We start from the raw sequence: 19,930 nt of genomic DNA, 5'->3' as shown, positions 1-19,930 counted from the left end.
TATGTTCATTTTTAGGGCCATAAAAAAGCTGATCAATATGGGGTTGGGATTGGGGTTGGATTTGGGTTTGGGTTTGGGTTTGGGTTTGGGATCAGGCTCAAAGTTAAACGGGCTATATTGGTTCAACCCGCTTATCTTAAGGAGCTAAATGTTTGGCTCGAGCTCAGATCGTAAAACCCAATATCAAAAGGCGACCTTATACACCTGCGAACACAGACAATGTTGGGTAGTCCAAATCCGCCGTCTATTGTTTTAGAGAAAACCTGTCACCCGAAAGCTAACTAATAAAACAACAAAAATCAATAATTACAAACATTATTTTAAAAATCGGTATCTTACCCGCACTAGAATTAGTTCAAAACGGTACAATCGGTGAAACGTGAATGTACCGAGAGATTCAACCGGGTTAAATAATTTACCTTGTAATTCCATATAAATACAATTTCAACTTAAAAAATAACACAAAAATACATTAATAAACATCACACATGAATAATGATCGAGTTAGATAGTTTTTACTTTGTAAATGAAATTAGTCAATTACAAAAGATGTATATAAACCAACATTGGATTTGCATGATACAACATTGGTTGATTGACGAATTGTCGTTTACCGTTTTTACTCGTTTCAATTTTATTCGTTATGTTAAAAGTCATTTCTGAAAAAATATGGGCTGCAAAAAATATCAAAAACCTCTTGGATCTAAAACCGATTTTCCGGTTTAAACCGATCTACTTAAAAAAACGACAGCCCGAACCGATGTTCCAGCAAACCGGCCGTAAAGTTTTAAAAACATTTATTATTTACAAATAACATTTTCCCGTTTATTAAACAGACAAGACAATTAGGAGAAAGTTTGAAGGCATCATTGACGCAGGTGGATTCAATTCAAAGCATCTTCCTGCCTGCAATTGAAATTGATGGATAAAACGATAATAGGAGGAGGAGACTCGCGCAGTAACAAAGCAGCTGTTCAAGCTACTAATGACGATGCTTCCGCCAGCAAATTGTAACCCTAATTTCCATCACTTATGTATTCTTACGTTTTACATTTTCCCAACTAAACCCCCCCTATACGTAATTGCCACATATATCCAGTTCGATAATCGATTAGGTTTTGTTCCATACTGTTATTGCTACTGATTGAAATTCAAATCACAGATGCAGTTCATTTTGCCTTTAACTCAACCCTAAATTCGAATGTTATTGCAAACCCTAGATTTTTAATTTATCTAAAATGTCATTCATTAATTACCTTTTCTAATACATATATATATATATATATATATATATATATATATATATATATATATATATATGTTGCAAACAAACATTTTTATTGTACAACAGGTGCAGACGGGCCGAACGAACTGCTCGCGAGCTACTTGAGCTAGGATTGATAAAAAAGCTCGAAACGAGCTGAGCTTTGTATGGGAAGCTCGTTTAGGCTTGTCGATCCTTAAAGAGCCTTGTGTGTGTTTTCTAAGTTTTAAATCTTTTGGACTTCTATGCATTAGTTTCACACTGCACAGCCAAGCTTCGGCTTGTTAAGGTTTTTCTCAAAAGTCAAAATGTATAAATTTGTTTTTTTTAAATGTATATAAAATAATTACTAAATTATAAAGGGCACGAGCTTGAAAAACCAACTCACGAGATGATCTCAAGCTTTAGAAAAAGATCTAGAAACAAGCCAATCTCGAGCTTTAGCATAACATCTCGAAACAAGCCGAGCTCGATCTCTCGTACGTCAAAACAAGTCGAGCTCAGTTTGGCTTGTTCACACCCTACTCGCACTTCATAAGAACTAGGGTTTTTGTCAAGTTATAGAAATCTAATGCATAAACTTGGTAACTTTGTGTCACAAATCTTTGTTCTTCTTCCTATGATTGGTCGTTTGCATCATATGACTCAATTCCTTTTAGAAATAAGCTTCATTTATGAGTAACATTTGATATGGCATCCATATAATATAAAGATTCATTTTTTATATAATTTTTGGACTGTGATAGTTATTGTTTTCTATGTATGGTTGAAAGGTCTTGTGTCAAGAAAGGATATATCAAAGATGATTATGTGCATTTGTTTGTAAGGAGGCCTGTTAGGAGATCTCCGATAATAAACCGTGGTATGTTGATGTTTCCTTTGCTACCAAAAATTATACGTTATATGTCTTTTTGATGACTTTGTTATTGTTTTGCATATTGATGTTCGTCTTCTGAAGGTTATTTTGCGCGTTGGGCTACCTTCCGGAAGTTTCTCCATCAGTTTCTGAATAGTGAACCGAAATCGAATGAAGGTCACATTAAAAAGCAGATATTATCACTAGGAGCCGGTTTTGATGCAACATATTTTCAGTTGAAGGTTTGTCATTTGACTCATTTTCTGTTAAACAAGTACTACTGTTATTATTATTATTACTATTTTTGTTGTTGCTGTTGTTATTATTTTTGTTAATCTTTATCATTGGCAGGATGAAGGGCGGGCCCCACATTTGTATGTTGAACTTGATTTCAAGGAGGTGACTTGTAAAAAGTCAACCATTATTGAAAATGCTCCACTGTTAAGGGGAAAGATCAGTGAGACAGCGTCAATATCTCAAGGTAATCGGTGTGTAAAATATCTTTAACAAGAATTCAAGAAACACTTCTTCATATCGGACACTTTGATAATTAATTTCATTATTTTTTTTATCTGCAATTTTGCAGAGAAAGGAGAAGTAATAAGTGATAATTACAAACTTCTACCAGTTGATTTGAGGGATATACAATGTTTAAATGACCTGATTTTAGCTCATATGGATCCAAGGTATGTGCATCAGTTAGTTTCTCATGTTAATATCTTAATTTAGAGAATTGGCGTTACCGTTTTAAAGATATTATGTGGTTTATGTTTCCTTCTAAAGCCTATTCAATTTTTTATTGACAACCTAGATAGAACAAGCATTTTTGTGCAAGCCCGTAAAAGAATAGATGGTTCAGTGAATCGTTTGGCGAGAAGTTAGTTCATTTAATAAACGAACAAACATTAGCAAAACTTTTTGCTCATTTGGTTAAATGAAGGAACATGAACACATGTCTCGTTTGTTCATTTATCTCTGTAAGCATTCAATCACATTCGCTCATTTAAGTAAACTAATGTTTGTTTGTTGACATTTATTTTTGTTAATTCGTTAATATATTAATTTAAATTTTTTAGGCCTGCTATACTTTAGTCTAGTTTTAATAACTTTTTTTATGTTTGTGAACATGTATCTACGTTTGCTCATTTTAATTTGTTTATCATAAGTTAGTCTACTTGTTTATGTCATAAATATATTAATTTAAATTTTTTAGGCTAATTATGATTAGTCTAGTTTTAATAACTTTTTAGGCACAACTCATTGTTGCTCACCTTTACTTTTTAATTGGTTTTGGTCAGTTATGCTTGTTTGTTTACTTTCGTGAAGTGTCCGTTTATACTATTAACAAACAAACATAAACGTGCACGAGAACATTCATTTTCTTAATGAACGAACACACGTTCTTTTGATTGTTTGTGTTCGATAGTTTGTTCGGTTAAAGTATAACGAACGAACACGGACATGCTCTGTTTGCGTTTGTTCGGTTCATTTACAGGCCTACTTGTGTGTCTACATGTCACAATAATAACATGAAAAATAATATCTTTGTTGATTACCTTTATTAAATAGATTTTGTTATCATCAGCTTGCCAACGTTTATAATCGCGGAATGTGTGCTAATATACTTGGATCCCGAGTCAAGCAATGCCATTGTCGAATGGGCTTCTAGAACATTCTCCACATCAGTATTCTTTCTATACGAGCAGGTACTATATTTTTAATCATATGAATACGAACATATAGATTAATCCTTATATCTTTTATATCCTTTCAATATGTCATCATAATATATTTTCCTGCAATAATAGATTAATCCACATGATGCGTTTGGGCAACAAATGATCAGAAATTTAGAGGTAATATATTATGGATTCTATTTTTGTGTCTCTTAAATGATCATTAAAAAGCTCAACATTGATCATATGTAACAGTGATGTGAGTTTATGTTTTTTTTTCAGAGTCGGGGGTGCGGGTTATTAGGCATCTATGCTACACCGACATTGGATGCAAAGGAAAAACTTTTTCTTGACCAAGGATGGCAGGTATGTTTTAGATGTGAAATCTCAATGTATATAATAATTAATTATAATTATAATAATAATAATAATAACAATACAAAATTCATGTGTATTGACGGATATTTATGATGAGTTATAGAGAGCCGTTGCGTGGGATATGCTGAAGATATATACTAGCTTCATTGAACCTCAAGAGCGACAAAGGTATTTGTTTTTTTTGAATAAACACCGTACGGTAGGTAGTTTGTTTACGTTCGTTTATTTAATAAACGACCGAAGACTAACAAAAGTTTTTGTTCATTTAGTTAAACGAACGAACATGAACACATGTCTCGCCATTCATTTATGTTCGTGAACGATTTCGTCTATGGTCGTTAGTTTGCGTTCTATGTTTGTTACTTTACTATTGTTTAAGTTTGTTAATATATTCATTTAAGTTTTTCAGGGCCATTACAGTTTAGTCTAGTTTTAAACTTTTAATAGCTTTTTAGGCCCAATATATTTTTTCAAACGCTTATTTTTAATTAGTTTAGCTCAGTTATGTTGTGAACTTTTCTTTTATACTGTTGACAAACATAGACAAACACATTCATTTTCTTAACGAATAAACATGAACAAGAAAACCCTGTTCATTTAGTTCGTGTTCAGTTATTTTGTTCGGTTAAAGCTAGACGAACAAAAACGAACATAGCATGTTTGTGTTCGTTTGGTTTATTTACATGACTAGGTATAGTAAAAGTGATGAACAATTGAACATCTTTCAAAATCTTTTGTAATCTGTTTAACAAGTTTCCTTATTTACTCTCGTTAATTTGCTCATTAAATATATTTTATAAGATTTTTATCTATGTTTGGTTGATCAGGATCGAACGTTTGGAATTGTTTGATGAGTTTGAAGAATGGTATATGATGCAGGCAAGTTTCTATCCTAATATCTCATTGCAAAAAAAAATTGTTTGACCCTGAAAGTCAAACTAACTAGTTCTGAAAACTTCAAATAGAAATCGAGTTAGCTTTCTAAAAAAAACTATGGATTAAAAACACTCAAAAAAGTAACCTTAATGCTAACTATTATCCCTCCAATGTATATTTTCAGGAGCACTATTGTGTCACTTGTGCAATCAACGATGCCATGGTATGTTTTGCATATGGTTTGTTATAAAACATGAAATTACCAAACAACCCTCGTGACATTAGCATAGTAAACCACTGTTAACAAGCCATCTAATGCATTTTGTTTCAGGGCATGTTTGAGGATTATGGTTTTCCTAAAGACCAGCATGTAACCAGTGCGTCTGCAGCATCATCCCCATGAAAAAGCCATAAGTTATAATGTTATATGATATAATCACTTACATCACATGTGTCTCATGTGACTAGCACATGGTATCCAAAATGGGGAAAGCTTTATTAGTTTGTTTTTATGTGGTTGATTGAATCTTGTGGATAGTGGTGGTAATGGTGGTGGTGGTGGTGGTGGTGGTTTTGATTGAATCTAAAGAAATGATTGTTTTGCTTTTTCTTTAGGTTTCACCAAATGAACCACTATGTGTGGGTCCCTTTTGTTTTGTGTTTTATATTATGTTATAATGTTTTTTTCTAATATAAAGAGAGGTATCATGACAACATAGTGATTGATGGCCAATTATGCAAATAGAAAACTTGAAGTAGAAACAAAAAGATTCAATCCTCAAAATCTCAACAACAATCTTGGTGGTGGTCACCTCTCCATCAAAACAAAATGATTTGTGTAAAAAAATACTAAAATGTGTGCATATTCATTAGTTGCTATCATGAAAGAGGGCCCAAAGTAGCATCATCTTGGACTAGTCAAATAAAGTGTCGTATGTATGCCCACTTACCACTCAAAAGATCAGAGATGTCTCAATAATTAATCTACATCATTTACCATGTGGTAAAGGTGACAACTCTAGAAATTTACATCCAAATGGATAGTGGTCCAAACCAACTAATTTGACCACCTTAGACAATGGGTGCAAACAGGTTGAGCCGCGCTTGACAAACTTAAGATTGATTGATAAAGGTTCAAAGCAAGCCGGGCCCAAGTCTCAAACAAAGCTCTTTTAGTTTATGAAGCCAAGTCCGAGGTTAGGCTTGTCAAGCGTTGTGTATTTTTAAGCTTAGACTCGTTTAAGGTTTTTTCTCAAATTTACTCGAGCCGAACCAAGCTAATCTATAGCTCAAGCTTCAGAATAATCTTAACAAGCCGAGCTCAAGTACTGTAAGGTTTGGACTCAGCTCAGCTCATCTGCACCGCTACCTATAGTCTAGGGGCATCAAGTTGACGTGAATACTACCTACATGTATGTGTAAAAAGCATCAAACACTACCCATACACGCTTAAAATCATGTAACACGAACATGACCCACTAAATCCATTTATTTAAACGTGTCAAACAAGTTAGTGGGTAATTATAAAGTTATAAACGTGTTAATTAGGTTGGGGTATTATAAAAGAAGGGCATTCCGAGTCATAACTATCATGTTGACTGGTTTAATTAAACAACTTAAACATGTCAACACAAACACGACTCGTTTATTAAACAAATTAGATATGACAACCCAAACCTAGATTAAACCATAAAATCCGAGTCAAACCGGTATGATTCATATTGACAAATCTCCAAACTAAACCGGTAAAATTTGGTGGTTAAATAACTAACAATTTCTAGGGTGATAACTGAGAACACAATATAAAGATTGAATACAGTCAACGCTTACAACTCAACAACAAGAAGCAATAGCAATTCTAAACATTACATGATGAATTACACCTAAAAGAACTCGAAATCAAGATATTTACCTCCCGGTTTAACCCCCTGTCCCGGTCCTGGTCCCGCCATTCGTTTACTATTACTACCCGCCCCAACCAGGTCAACCGCTCCAAACTTCACAGGCAACTCGGGGTCCACAGGCCTAGGCACTTCTGGAGGTGTACTGCACCGAATCAAGGCCCAATTCACACCTTCAAAAAACGGGTGTTGTTTAATCTCGGTAGCCCCACGTTTAACACCAAGCCGATGTTGCGGTTCCTTCACAAGCAAACCCCTGATCAGGTCCCGGCTCGCGTAGCTCGTAGCTGGTGACTCAGGAAACCGTAGCTGCTGACCAACCACGTTAAACAAAGTGGCTCGGTTTCCCGCACCCTTAAATGGGGTCCGACCGTATAGCAACTCGTGCAAGAAAACTCCAAACGTCCACCAATCAACCGCGCTTCCGTGTCCCTCGCCTTTAATAATTTCAGGGGCTAAGTATTCATGGGTCCCAACAAATGACATTGACCGGGCCGCGGTTGGTTCCGCTACAAGTTCAGGGAGTTGACCAAAAAGAGGAGTCGGGTCGGATCGTGGTTTGGGGCTTCGCTTTTTCTTGCTTCTTTGAGGGAAAAAGCGCGGGAGGAAACACGCAGGTTGAATGCAGACGGACGTGGGCTCAATACATGCAGGCTGCACGCAAAATGCACTATTCGGGCCTCGTTTAGTAGGATCGGCATCTAACGAGGATGATTTAACGAGAGTGGGTGATACCGCGCATCTTAACGAGAGGTCAAAGTCTGACAACATTATGTGACCATCATCGCGTACCAACACGTTTTCGGGTTTCAGGTCTCGGTATACGACTCCAAGCATATGAAGATACTCGAGAGCTAACAAAACCTCAGCAGCATAAAACCTGAAATAGGCAAAGAGTTTAAAACGGATCATTTGTAATACAATCTGAAACGGGCCAGGTTTAAAACAGGTTTCATAGTACTCTCTGAAACGGGTCAGGTTTAAACCGGGTCACTTTTAATACCATCTGAAATGGGTCAAGTTTAAAACAGGTCGTTTTAAGTACTATATGAAACGAAAGAGGTATACAAACGGATCAGTTTTTGTACTATCTGAAACAGGTCAGTACGGATTTAGGACTTTGGGCAACTTTCAACCCGTTTGACCCTTCCCCTACTAGCTAGATTTACACCCATCGAACATTCCGTGAACAGTCTGTGAACCGTTCATTGGGAAGTTTGTCTATGTTCGTTTATTTAATACGATCAATCATGAACAAAAAAAGTTGATCATTTAACTAAATGAGTGAACATTAACACGTCTCATTCATTCATCTGTGTTCGTGAATGTTCCCCCTTTTTACGTTCATTTATATTTGTTTGCTTACGTTCATTAACATATTCATTTGATTTTTTTCTGGCCCATTCAATTTAGTCTAATTTTATAACCTTTTAGGCCCAACACGTTGTTTCTCACATTACTTATAACTAGTTTTAGCTCAGTTACATTCGTTCATCTATGTTCAGTTATCTTTGTTCGTTTATGATCATGAACGATTTGTTTATACTGTTACCGAACGAACATAAACAAACACGAACATGTTTACTTTCTGAACAAACGAACACGAATAAGAAAATGATCCATTTGTTACAACTTACAAGCCTATTTCTGTATATAGTACAGTTATTTCATGTGAACTTTGACAAACAAGTATACTAAATGCATACCTTGCTGCATATTCGGAAAAATGTTTGCCAGGCTGGCGTTGTCTCAATGTATGCAAATCGCCACCTGGACAGTACTCCATAACCAAGCACGAGAACCTGTCGGTTTCAAAATGAGTGTATAAAGTAGGCAAAAACGGGTGATCAAGCAGTTGTAATATATCTCTTTCAGTTTGAGCCCTAGACAACTTCTTTCTACTAGCAAGTGAAGCCTTGTCCATCACCTTCATTGCAAAATAACAACGCGTCCCACTCAACTCGGACTGATAAACACTACCAATGTCACCACACCCGAGTAACCTAAGCAGCCTAAAATGACTCATACCCAAAAGCCCGTCTCGTGACCTTATTGCAAGAATCGCCTTCCACCTAGGATCATTACCTTTATGAGGCTTGCTGGTTCCATTGGTGAAGTTACTCCAGTTACTTTCATCACTTAGACCACTACTATCACTCGCTCGACTTATACTCGTTTTCCCACTCTCAAAGCATTCCCCTCGAAAGGGCATTTTGGTAATTCCACCACGATCAACACTGAGCATACCGTCACTCATACGATACGTGCTTGTGCTCATTGATGTAACGACACCTGTACTATCAATGCTACTATGCGGGCTTACATTACCACTTGGAGGTAAAGAAACATCCCAAACACACTCTTTAATATCAGAATCTCGACATACGGGCGAGTTTGTTGTATCTCGTGAGGGGTTTTCTTCAACTCCTGAAACAAGAATAGAAAGATCTTCAAGAAACAGACCTTTTATGGAAGTTTTTTGACCGATCGGGACACAAACAGGCCTCATTAAATCCATGTCAACAGGCTCCGGAGGGTGACTAGCGCCCGAGAACGAGGTGGAACCAATATCATCATAACATTCATCGTTTCCTTTTAAAACATCATCCTGTAAAGAGTTTTTCCCTTTATATTTGCTTGTAGATGCCGGTAAACCAGAATGTTGAAAACCTTGTGTTTGTGTATTTAAATGACCCATATCTTCTTGAATGATATCAAAAATCTCCCTTGAAACCGGAAGCTTCTGCGAATCATGAACTCTTCTCATTTCTGCTTATAGTATAACATTAATCAGCATTCTCTTGATCACTGTTCTGCAACAGATTAAGCAAAATTTAGTGAATATGATGCATAATTCAGTGTAAATAAACAAGGTTTACCAAAATATGAATCTAACATAAATGGTTGTGGAGCTGGAGCATATATAAAATATTAAAGGAAATTGCATCAATTAGGCATTTTAGGGTTTAGTTTAATAAAACAATCAAATAATAACAAACTGATTATAATAATAATAATAAAGCGGCAGGTTAACAGGCAACAAGTTACGCCTTGCCATGATCCCTATTTGGATAGCAAATCCGATTCCATTAAAAACAAAGTTTTTGGACTTACAAACAGAAGAAAACACGACCCGCTAAACCCTGGTTAAAATTTAACTCTACAAGCATGAGCTAATAATATGAATCGAAGAGTAGCAAATTTCAACTTAAAAAAAAAAGAAAGAAAAGATTTTGACGGAATAATAATAATAATAATTTTGGATAGCGAAATCCGATTCTAGTAAAAACAAAGATTTGGGTGTTATGGAAAACACGAACTGCTGAACCCTGGTTAAAATTTAATTCCACAAGCATGAGCTAATAATAAAAAAAAAAGGAAAAGGGTTTTGACGGATGGATCGGAAATTGACCTAAACTCAGAAACAAAAACATCACATCACCGATTATTAAAATACGAAATAATAAAATCAGAAACAAACAGATAAAGCCAAGTAAACAAAAGTGTGAGTTACCAGGAGCAGCAGATCTGAGTATGAAGAAAGAGGTGTATGTAATGTAATTAGAGAGAGGTCGGTTGGTGTATGTAGTGGTTATCTATCTGAATGTTGAAGGAGGTGTAAATGACAGAAGAGAGTGAGATTGCTTACTCGTCTCGTCTGCATAAAAATAAAAGTGAACTGAGAATGCAGACAGAGAGAGAGAGAGGCAAGTGACAGGAGATGCCTCTATTTCTTTCCATTATTATTTGCTTTTTCTTTCTTTTTTCATTGGAGATGAGATGGAGCCCTTTACTCTCTGGGAATACATATACACACACACATACAGTCTCTCTTTGTGTGTACAAATATAACAAAGTTAATATTTTTTGTTTTTTTTTTTTATTTTATTTTAAACGTTTTTATAATGTAAAAAAAATTTAAAAATTAGAATTTATAAATTTTTATTTGGGTGTATGATACTTCTAAAAAATGATGTTTTTTAGATAAAGTTCGGAATTTTGATCATTCGGTATTATTATCATAATTGGATGTCTCTACTCTATATACCATGAAGGGAGTATCAGAATCTAACAAGTAATGAGTAACTGGGTAGTGTAAGATAAGGTTTTAGAGTCAGGTTTGAGACTCTTAAGTCATAAGACCGACCTTGTTTCAAATGTCCTCATCATCTTCATTTCTAATCAACCATCTGTTGAAGTCGAATCTTTTTTTTTAAATGTGAAGATGCCAAACGACGTACGATGAGTAAGGAGGCGGGCTAAAAACTAAGTAATTTGTAATATGACAAGGCTTATAGATGTGTGTTAAAGTTATTTTTGGAAATGTATGTTTGTTTCTGATTTCTTATATGATAATACTTTGCAAAAGTAACATTTAGGTTTTTGGTTCCGTTAAAACAGAAGCATATTTGGAAGATTGAATAGTGAAAAAGAAGCATATTTGGAAGATTGAATAGTGAAAAGTAGATTTGTTAATTGTATAATGAGTTTTGAAAGTAAATAAGAATTTATTGTTTAAGGTAACTCAATAATAAGGCTATCAGTAATGGGGCGACAATAATGGTGAATTTTTGGGTGAACGCCGTCTCCCCAGACGATAAAAGGGTAATAAGGAGGGGGGATGACTAGTTGTCGCCTGGTTTGAGTTTTTATTATTATTGTTGGGTGTAGATTTTTTATTCTCGGGATTGACTACGATTCAAGGATTCTGAACTATCCTGCTGACGCTGATATTCCGAAGATGATATTTGACTAATTTAATTGTCCTATATTATTTTTATTTGTTTTGCAGATAAGATCACGTGTTAAGTATGCTAATATGAAAGTGGACTTACAACGGCTAGTACTTGAACTTCGTCAATTGGAACGTGGGCAAGCAACGGATCATGGAAGAAATAGTCTAGGGTTTCCGGATTATTCGGGAAGGCCTAGCTACTAGCATACACTGTAACACATAGTTTACGATCACTTATCAGCTCTACCACTTGTAACCACCGTTTTATTATTAATAAAAGTGACGGTGATAGTTTTCACCGTCCGGTGGTTTTTTGTGCCGGAGATTATCATAATCAAGGGATTTTTCCCTCGTAATCACATCACTGTGTTCAATCATTTTACCATTAAGCACCCCACCTCACGCACTAATTTGATCAAAAATTAGTTTGTTAATTTTTGACCGAAACAATTTGGCGTCCACCGTGGGGCAATCGGTGCTTTGATCATTATCAACTCTCAAACTAAACCCTACTTTCAATATCCACAACATGTCTTCCCAACCAAAGATTGTTTCTTCTTCTGCTCCAGCCTCAGATTCCTCCGTGAAGCCTTCCATGCCTCCTCCTCCTGCTGGTGTTATTCCGAAGAAACCGGACAACACTCAGAAGAAAGCTGTTACTCCCGTGTTCTCAGGAGCGAGACCATCTCCCCAGGATCCCATTATGGTGTCCAACAATGACCTTCTATCTACGTATAGACGGTTACAGGAACAGATGGGTCGCCAGAACAAGACCAACCAGATGCTTGTGAAGGAACTGGAGATTTCAGGAAGGCCAAAAAGCCGGTGGAAGATTTTACACCACTAATCCCAAGATCTCTGGATTTCACTCATTCAGGATCTTCAGGATTGGTGCGTCCGGAGCCAGCCATGGCGCACAACCCTGGGTCCTCATCTTTCCAACAGTCTTGATCCTCAGGATTGTTTCATCAGGCGTTATCCTCAAGTCCTTATCAGCAGGCATTATCCTCAGGATTGTCGCTGCAATGAGGAGCCACAGGATCGTTCCAGCAGTCCGGATCCTGAGGATTGTCCCACCAGACAGGATCCTCAGGTCCTTATCAGCAGGTGGTATCCTCAGGATTTCAGCAACAGGCAGGATTCTCAGGAGTGCCTCCATCAGGATCCTTCAATCCTCAACAGCCATTTGCTCAGACTCAGCAATTTGCAGGGTCCTCTGAGATGCACCAGGGAGACCTCATCCCGATGTAGGCTAACATTTCGGCCACTCCACTTGTCACTCCAGGAAATACTATGTTTGGGAATACCAGCTACAACACCCAAACCGTTCATCAGAATATCAATCAGGGTAACACTTTCAATACGATTCCTTTTAATGCTAATCAAGGATTTTTGCAGGATGCAGGCATAAGTTCAAGTTTAGCTCAAGAATTACAGAAGCTTAAGGACATAATATCAAATGTTCCTGGTGTTACCCGTACCATAGCTGAAGTTCCTACTGATAGTCACAGAATATCCCGATTTGTGCCATAAATTGGTGACGTACAGATCCCAAAATGGTTTCAAACCCCAAATATGAAACTGTACGATGGTTCAACGGATCTCGAGGAACACGTCGCACAGTATAGAGAGCGTATGGAGATCAACCCAATCCCTATGGAAATCAAGGAAGCATGTATTTGCAAGGGATTTGGGTCTACCTTGACCGGAGCAGCCATGAAATGGCTACTGAGTATTCCTCATAATACTATCACTTCCTTTTCTCATTTAATTAACTTGTTCAATAACCAGTTTTCTTGCAGTAGAACATTTGAGAAAATGTCATGTGATCTTTACAGGGTTACCTAGAATCCTGGGGAATCCTTGAGAGATTTTATTACCAGGTTTAGCAAGGAGTCGCTAGAAATTTCAAATCTAAACCCGGCTTCGGCAGTGGAAGCGCTTAAGTTGGGGTTAGAAAAATGCTCATCTTTCTATGATGATCTTGTTATGACTCCATGCAGGTCATTAGATGAAGCAAGAAGCAGAGCTCTGAGGTTTATCAGGCTAGAAGATGATAAGAAAAACTATAAGATCGGTATCCCAAAATACGATCAGACGAACAGGAAGGCCGAATCCCCGGGAAAATCATATCGATCAAAGCCTTACTATAAGCCTGATAACCCAAGGATCAATGCAGTAGATGATGAAGATGATGAAGAATATCCTAAGGTCTCTGAATATTGTTTTTTTTGTTAATATTGGTGGATTAATGTGTGCCATGCAGGATTTAGGTGAAAAAGCCAGGTGGCCAAAGAAGATGGAAAAACAAGGAGCCTACAAAGACAAATCAAAGTGGTGTGCCTTCGACGAAGACTTTGGGCACTTGACTGATGATTGCATTGCACTCAGAAGGGAGATTAGCTATCTTCTCAGCAAAGGCCACTTGAAAGAGCTACTTGGCCGGAAGAAGGGAAAGGAACAAAATCCTGAAAACATTCCTGAGAAGGCGAATCCTCCACCAACAGACGCAAGAACAATCATGTTCATATCCTGAGGATCTGACATCTGTGGAACCTCTTATTCTGCTGCAAAAAGAAATGCTGATCAAAGGAAGTCAGAAGTGGCTGACAGACCAACAAAGACATCCATTCTCACTCAAGCAAAGACCATGACCTTCGATGAAAGCGATAAAGTCGACATTCAGGATCCGCACCATGATAGTTTGGTAATAACATTATATGTGGCTAACCATTATGTGCGCAGAATTCTCGTAGATGGCGGAAGCTCTATCAACTTTATTCAATTAGATGTGCTCAGAAAGATGAATATTGTAGGTTCCCAGCCGGATCTACACGAGATATCACGTACTACGCAGGTGCGGAATCCCTACGTAAGACGTTACAAGTATAGAAAACAATACGATTAACACACGATAATCAAACACGTTGTATACCAACCTTAAACACGTGATACGAAGATCACTTGATTACAGACTCTCTCTAACTCGAATACCCGAAAACTGTAAAATTGAATTAATGATTAATAAGCCGTAACAGATGGCTTATATAATCACGACAACTTCGCCTGGCATGTTCAGGCGAAGTTGTCACTAACTTCGCTTGTCTAACAAGTTCGCCCATATCAGCGAACTTGTTAGCAACTTCGCTTATACAAAACATAAAATATTACAAACGCAATTACAGACACTAGACACTGAACTACTGACATTATGCACCAACAGACTCCCCCTTGGCAGTAGCTTCATCTCTTTAGCTTCAATCACGTGTCTTGTAATCTTTAACCTTGTATCTTCACGCATGCACTCCTTCTCGAACACAAACCGACACAACTCTTTGATATTTCCTCGCTTCGTCTTTCTAAGCAGGAATATAAAAGATTTTCTTCTCATTGAGCACCTACAGATCAGCTTGCGATAAGTTTACCAAATGCATCGGATCGTAAACTCTTAGTACCTCTTGCTCATCCTCAACCAAAACATCATCCATCTCCTCTACGTCCACTACCACCACATCATCACCAGCTGCAGATGTCGACTCCCCCTGAGTTGTGGAAGTTCCAAGAGCTTGAGTAGTTCTTGGTAGCTCACCACCTGCATCTTTCGACGCATTGGGATCATCGTCTCTATCATTTCTTCTCTTCGTCCTCAACTCGTCGCCTTTACAGCTCGTCTCCCCCTGAGATGCCAAGAACTCCTTGAAAGCATCTATGATTTTTCCATGTTGTACCAGGAGGGACGACTGCATCTGATTCTCTGTAACTAGGCGCTGAATAGCCTGGGTCTGGATAAGATTCACCCTTGATTGTTCTGCCACGACCCGTTCAAGTGCTGCTATTCGTTCTGAGTCTGAGAGGGTTGCATCGAAATCGAACCTCATATGTGAAATGTCTTGAGTGTACTGAGGAGGGATTTCCGATGTCACCGGGACCTCAGAAGTAGAAATAGACGTAACCGCAGGTGGTATCGTCACCGATAGCACTGCAGTGGCCACAACAGTAGACTCAATAAAGCGTGCCACGACCTCCGATGGAGTAACAGTCGGAGGCGGCAACGAAACGATCACGGGAGCCGAAAGTTGGAAAGTAGTGGGTGGAAGGCCAAATGTAGATGAGGTAGCCACCACGGGAACACCCGTAGCGCTTGGCCTCGTAACCTGTAGGGATGAGGGAACCATTGTCATACCGGATAGTGCTGGTGGAGTGAAACGTACCACCCTAGAGCTTTCACCGGCTCCTGATCCTGCACCTATCCGTTCCCTTCTTGACCTTCTTATCAACTGTTGTACCTCTTCCTCAAAGTCTGACTCGTCATCATCATCTGTTCTCTTTCTTTTCCCATGTAGTCTTTCTCGAGTCACCATAATCCTTCTCGCCTCTGCCACTTCATCATCAGAATCTGAGCCAGCCACCGTTGTAGCTGCCCTAGTAACATGCACAGTCGAGGCACGTTCAACAGGGACCTGAACGTTCTCCTCTGGATCCACCCGATCCATATCAAAGAAGCCTTGACCACCAAATTCTGCATCAAGGTCCACATTCTCCTCCGGTGACACAACAGGAGCAGCAGGTATAGCTTGAGGTGCTCCTGCCTGTTGTGGTGCCGGGTCCCTAAACTCATCCCCACGAGCAGGCACATACTCCGGGTTGATTAAGTACCCAAAGAGTGGAGTATGGCGAGGACGAAGCTCAGGTTTGCTCCTCGCACTGGAGGATCGACACTGGGCGAAGATCCGTTTGTTCACACTCTCTACATATCGGATCGGACGACGCTGAGGAAGTGTTGGAGCAACATGATTCAAGATCATTTGTAGGAATCTTGGATACATGATGAATCGCTCACGCGCCATCGCTCTTCGTTGACGATCAATCTCATAAAAGACCATCTGACTAAAGCTGAATCGCTTGTTGTATGTCAGAGCAGTCATCGCTGACTGCATGGTCGCGCCCGTGCCATTAGTGCCCGCCTTTCTCCCTGACATGCATACTATCATAACATGTATGAGAAAGCGCCACTGGTCAAGTAGGAATCCCTTCCTTCTCTGCGAATCCCCCAAGGGACCTGAATAACCCATCCTCAAAAATGCTCCATCGCGGAAAGGAGCTACAAACTCTGTCGGGTCATCCCTTGTCTCGTTTCCAAACTGCAGAGCCGCCCGGATATGTTCAGAAGAGAACTGAACCATCTGGCCGTTGACTGTTGCGCACATCACCGGGGGTTCAACTCTACAGTCGTATTCCACGGTCTGCCAGAAATCCTCAATGTTGGGTAAGGATATCGGCAGAGTTGTTGTAATGGCGTGGAATATCCTCGAGCGTAAAAGGAATGTGATGATTTCGCGGAAATTATCAACTCCGCTCGCTTCCGGGTCTAAGGTGATATATATGTTGTGACCCGGGAAGAACTGTCTTTGTTGATCACCTCCGTCATCACCGCCTGCACCACCTGCTCCAGCAATAGCAGCCATATCTGCAACAAACAGGTTAAGTTAGATAAACGTCAAAGCGAATCACAAGTTCGCCTGTTACCATGAGCAAAGTTGTGATCAATTCTGTATAGGCGAAGTTAAAGGTGAGGCGAAGTTGGAAAACAACTTCGCTTCAACTTGAACTTCATCTGAAAATAGTTAAGTAAAATGGTCCAGGCGAAGTTACGGATAACTTCGCCTAATCACAACATCGCCTCATAAACTGTTTCAAAATCAATAATCAGGCGAAGTTAAACCTCAGGCGAAGTTACGGATAACTTCGCCTAAACTGTAACTTCGCCGAATTTGAATCGGCAACAGTTAGGATTTTAAACGACGTGTAGATGATGATTTCGGAGATCAAGGACTCCGAAATACATGATTTTATGAAGTTTTATACGTTCAAGTGGTTTACTATCACGTAAAAACAAGTTTGAAAATCAGGTTTTTAGGTTTCAAATAATCGAGGTCACGAAACGGGTCGTATCGACCTGTGATAATCATTAACGACAATGATTATACGAATATGGAACCCTACACACCTTTAATCGACAATGAAATCGAGAAAGAAACACAGAATGATTGATGATAATAGAATCGATAAGTTCGCCGAGGTTTCTGTGAGTATAAGTTCGCTGGGTTTTGAAATAAATGAACAGTTTGACCTTTAAAGTCCTTTATATAGGGTCACAGATGTATCGGCGAAGTTGTGGATAACTTCGCCTATCAGGCGAAGTTATGCAGAACTTCGCTGAAATTAAAAATTTTTCAAAACAAACCCCATAATTTGAACAATTTGCAACTAAGTTAGAAAACATCATTTAAAGCGTTAAATGAAACGATCAAGACCAAGTAACCAGGTATAAAATCATACAACTCCAAAAATAAAAAAACTTTTAAAATAAAGGTACACGGGATCAAATTTCAGTCTCGACAGGGACTACCATGTTTTAGAAAAGATCCGAACAGGAATCATACTAATTTCGTGACTGTCACACAGATCCGTGTTCAGCTGTATTATGACATAAAGAAACAGGTTGTAAGCAGGTAATCTACTTAGAATGGTTTTCATCGTTTCTGTGATACGAGTTAGGTTCAATTAAGCTCAAAACTTAAGTGGGCAACAACTCAGAGATTATGATGCCTCCTATCTATTCTCAAAGCGTATTTGGCTTTCCCCAAGTCACCCCGAATTGACCTTGACCCGTAGTGTCTGATTAAGTAGTGATTACACTTCGATCTTAGACTCTGTTTCCCGTTCACCTTCTTGCGTCTTGATTGAGAATCATTAACCTTATGAACTCTAGAATACACACATTTTTTTTTAATCTAACATATATATACACAACTTCAAGTAGAAAATAACTGCAAGTCCCGAATCTGGATCACTGCAGTGTCTTGACACGCTATCTTCACGGGACTCAGAACACTCACGGGCTCGTGTATGACTGGGTAATCGCTTTTCTGCCTATCATTTGGAAAGATATGTATGAAGACATGCACAACTCTTAAGGAGTTTCCACATAAAATCGAGTAGATTTAGTTAGTATCACTTCTACTTTTACGCACCATAAAAGCTACCATGACATACAATGACTGTTCTAAAGACTTTTAAGCCTAATAACTTCACTAGTTAAGCACACAAAATCAGTATATCTATCACTTTCCAAGGTTGGACCAATTTTCTGTTAAACATAGTAAAGTAACTTCTTACGAAGTAGTAGACTTGAAAAATAATTTCATCTCCCGAAAAGAAAAATTTAACTTCTATCGCCCCAACCAAATCAAAGTCTTCAGGTTAACGGCTATCCCGAAGATCCAATGGATCAGCTGGACCGACCACATACTAGTATGTGTCCTTCTAACTAAGTATGATCGACTAATTTTCAGCGAAAGAATAAAAACTCATCATAAACCGCCCCGGTCACTTTCAGTCATCTGGTTAATGGCTATCCTCATATTCTATAAGTAGAAATGAGGACCAAACATATCCTAAGACATGTCTTTCAAACTGAGGCAACCGACATAATTCTAAGCAATAGTGACGTATTTTTTTTTTAAACAAACATAAGAAAGCAAGGTTACTCGGGATTGATCATCCCATTCAGCTCAACAAGGTTTTGAAATCTAGATTTGTCAAACGCTTTCGTGAATAAGTCAGCGAAATTATCTAACGTGTCAACCTTTTCGAGCTCAATCAGCTTCTTCTCAGCACAATCCCGTATAAAATGATGACGTATCTCAATATGTTTAGTTTTACTGTGCTTCACGGGATTGTTAGTTACTGAGATAGCAGCAGTGTTATCAATGCAAATAGGAGTAAGTGAGAAATTCAGACCATAGTCGCGTAACTGTTGTTGAATCCAAAGAACCTGGGAGCAGCAGTTGGATGCTGCCATGTATTCTGCTTCACAGGTTGAAATTGCGACTGAAGTCTGCTTCTTGCATTGCCACGACACCAATCTGCCACCAAGAAACTGACATCCACCAGTTGTAGATTTCCGACTCTGATTGCACCCTCCATAATCAGAATCTGTGTAAGCGACTAGCTCCAAGTCTCCTCCTCTCGGGTACCACAACCCCAGCTTCGGCTTGCCCTTGAGATACCGCAGTATCCTCTTCGCACCCTTCAAATGAGATTCTTTTGGGTTTGCCTGAAAGCGTGCACAAAGACAAACAGCAAACATTATATCAGGCCTAGAAGCAGTTAAGTACATTAAAGAACCTATAATAGCCCGATATTGGGTTGGGTCCACGTCTGCATCGTTATCTGAATCAG

The 19,930-nt window shown here is 38.5% G+C and overlaps 3 protein-coding genes across 3 annotated transcripts in view; 2 read left to right on the top strand and 1 right to left on the bottom strand.

The window, feature by feature from the left end:
* LOC143619340 (oxysterol-binding protein-related protein 3A-like) overlaps positions 1-19,930 on the top strand; it is a 216,926-nt gene that overhangs the window by 149,033 nt on the left and 47,963 nt on the right. The gene's annotated exons all lie outside the window — the stretch shown is intronic.
* LOC143619261 (leucine carboxyl methyltransferase 1 homolog) lies at positions 848-5,857 on the top strand. Its single transcript, XM_077091228.1, has 12 exons — positions 848-1,010; positions 2,038-2,126; positions 2,223-2,362; positions 2,472-2,601; positions 2,707-2,806; positions 3,706-3,826; positions 3,929-3,976; positions 4,079-4,162; positions 4,278-4,342; positions 5,002-5,053; positions 5,235-5,273; positions 5,382-5,857. Exons 1-12 carry the CDS (start codon positions 922-924, stop codon positions 5,451-5,453), a joined length of 1,029 nt encoding a protein of 342 aa, XP_076947343.1. The 5' UTR covers positions 848-921; the 3' UTR covers positions 5,454-5,857.
* Positions 6,855-9,847, bottom strand: LOC143619335 (serine/threonine-protein kinase D6PKL1-like). Its single transcript, XM_077091284.1, has 2 exons — positions 8,658-9,847; positions 6,855-7,831 (listed from the first exon to the last, which is right to left on the bottom strand). Exons 1-2 carry the CDS (start codon positions 9,716-9,718, stop codon positions 6,934-6,936), a joined length of 1,959 nt encoding a protein of 652 aa, XP_076947399.1. The 5' UTR covers positions 9,719-9,847; the 3' UTR covers positions 6,855-6,933.

Source organism: Bidens hawaiensis, unplaced genomic scaffold (assembly GCF_021521415.1).
Source record: "Bidens hawaiensis isolate Kalapana, Puna unplaced genomic scaffold, B.hawaiensis_p1.1 tig00002423_1, whole genome shotgun sequence".
Lineage (NCBI taxonomy): Eukaryota > Viridiplantae > Streptophyta > Magnoliopsida > Asterales > Asteraceae > Bidens > Bidens hawaiensis.
This window is presented reverse-complemented; position numbering and strand designations above follow the sequence as displayed.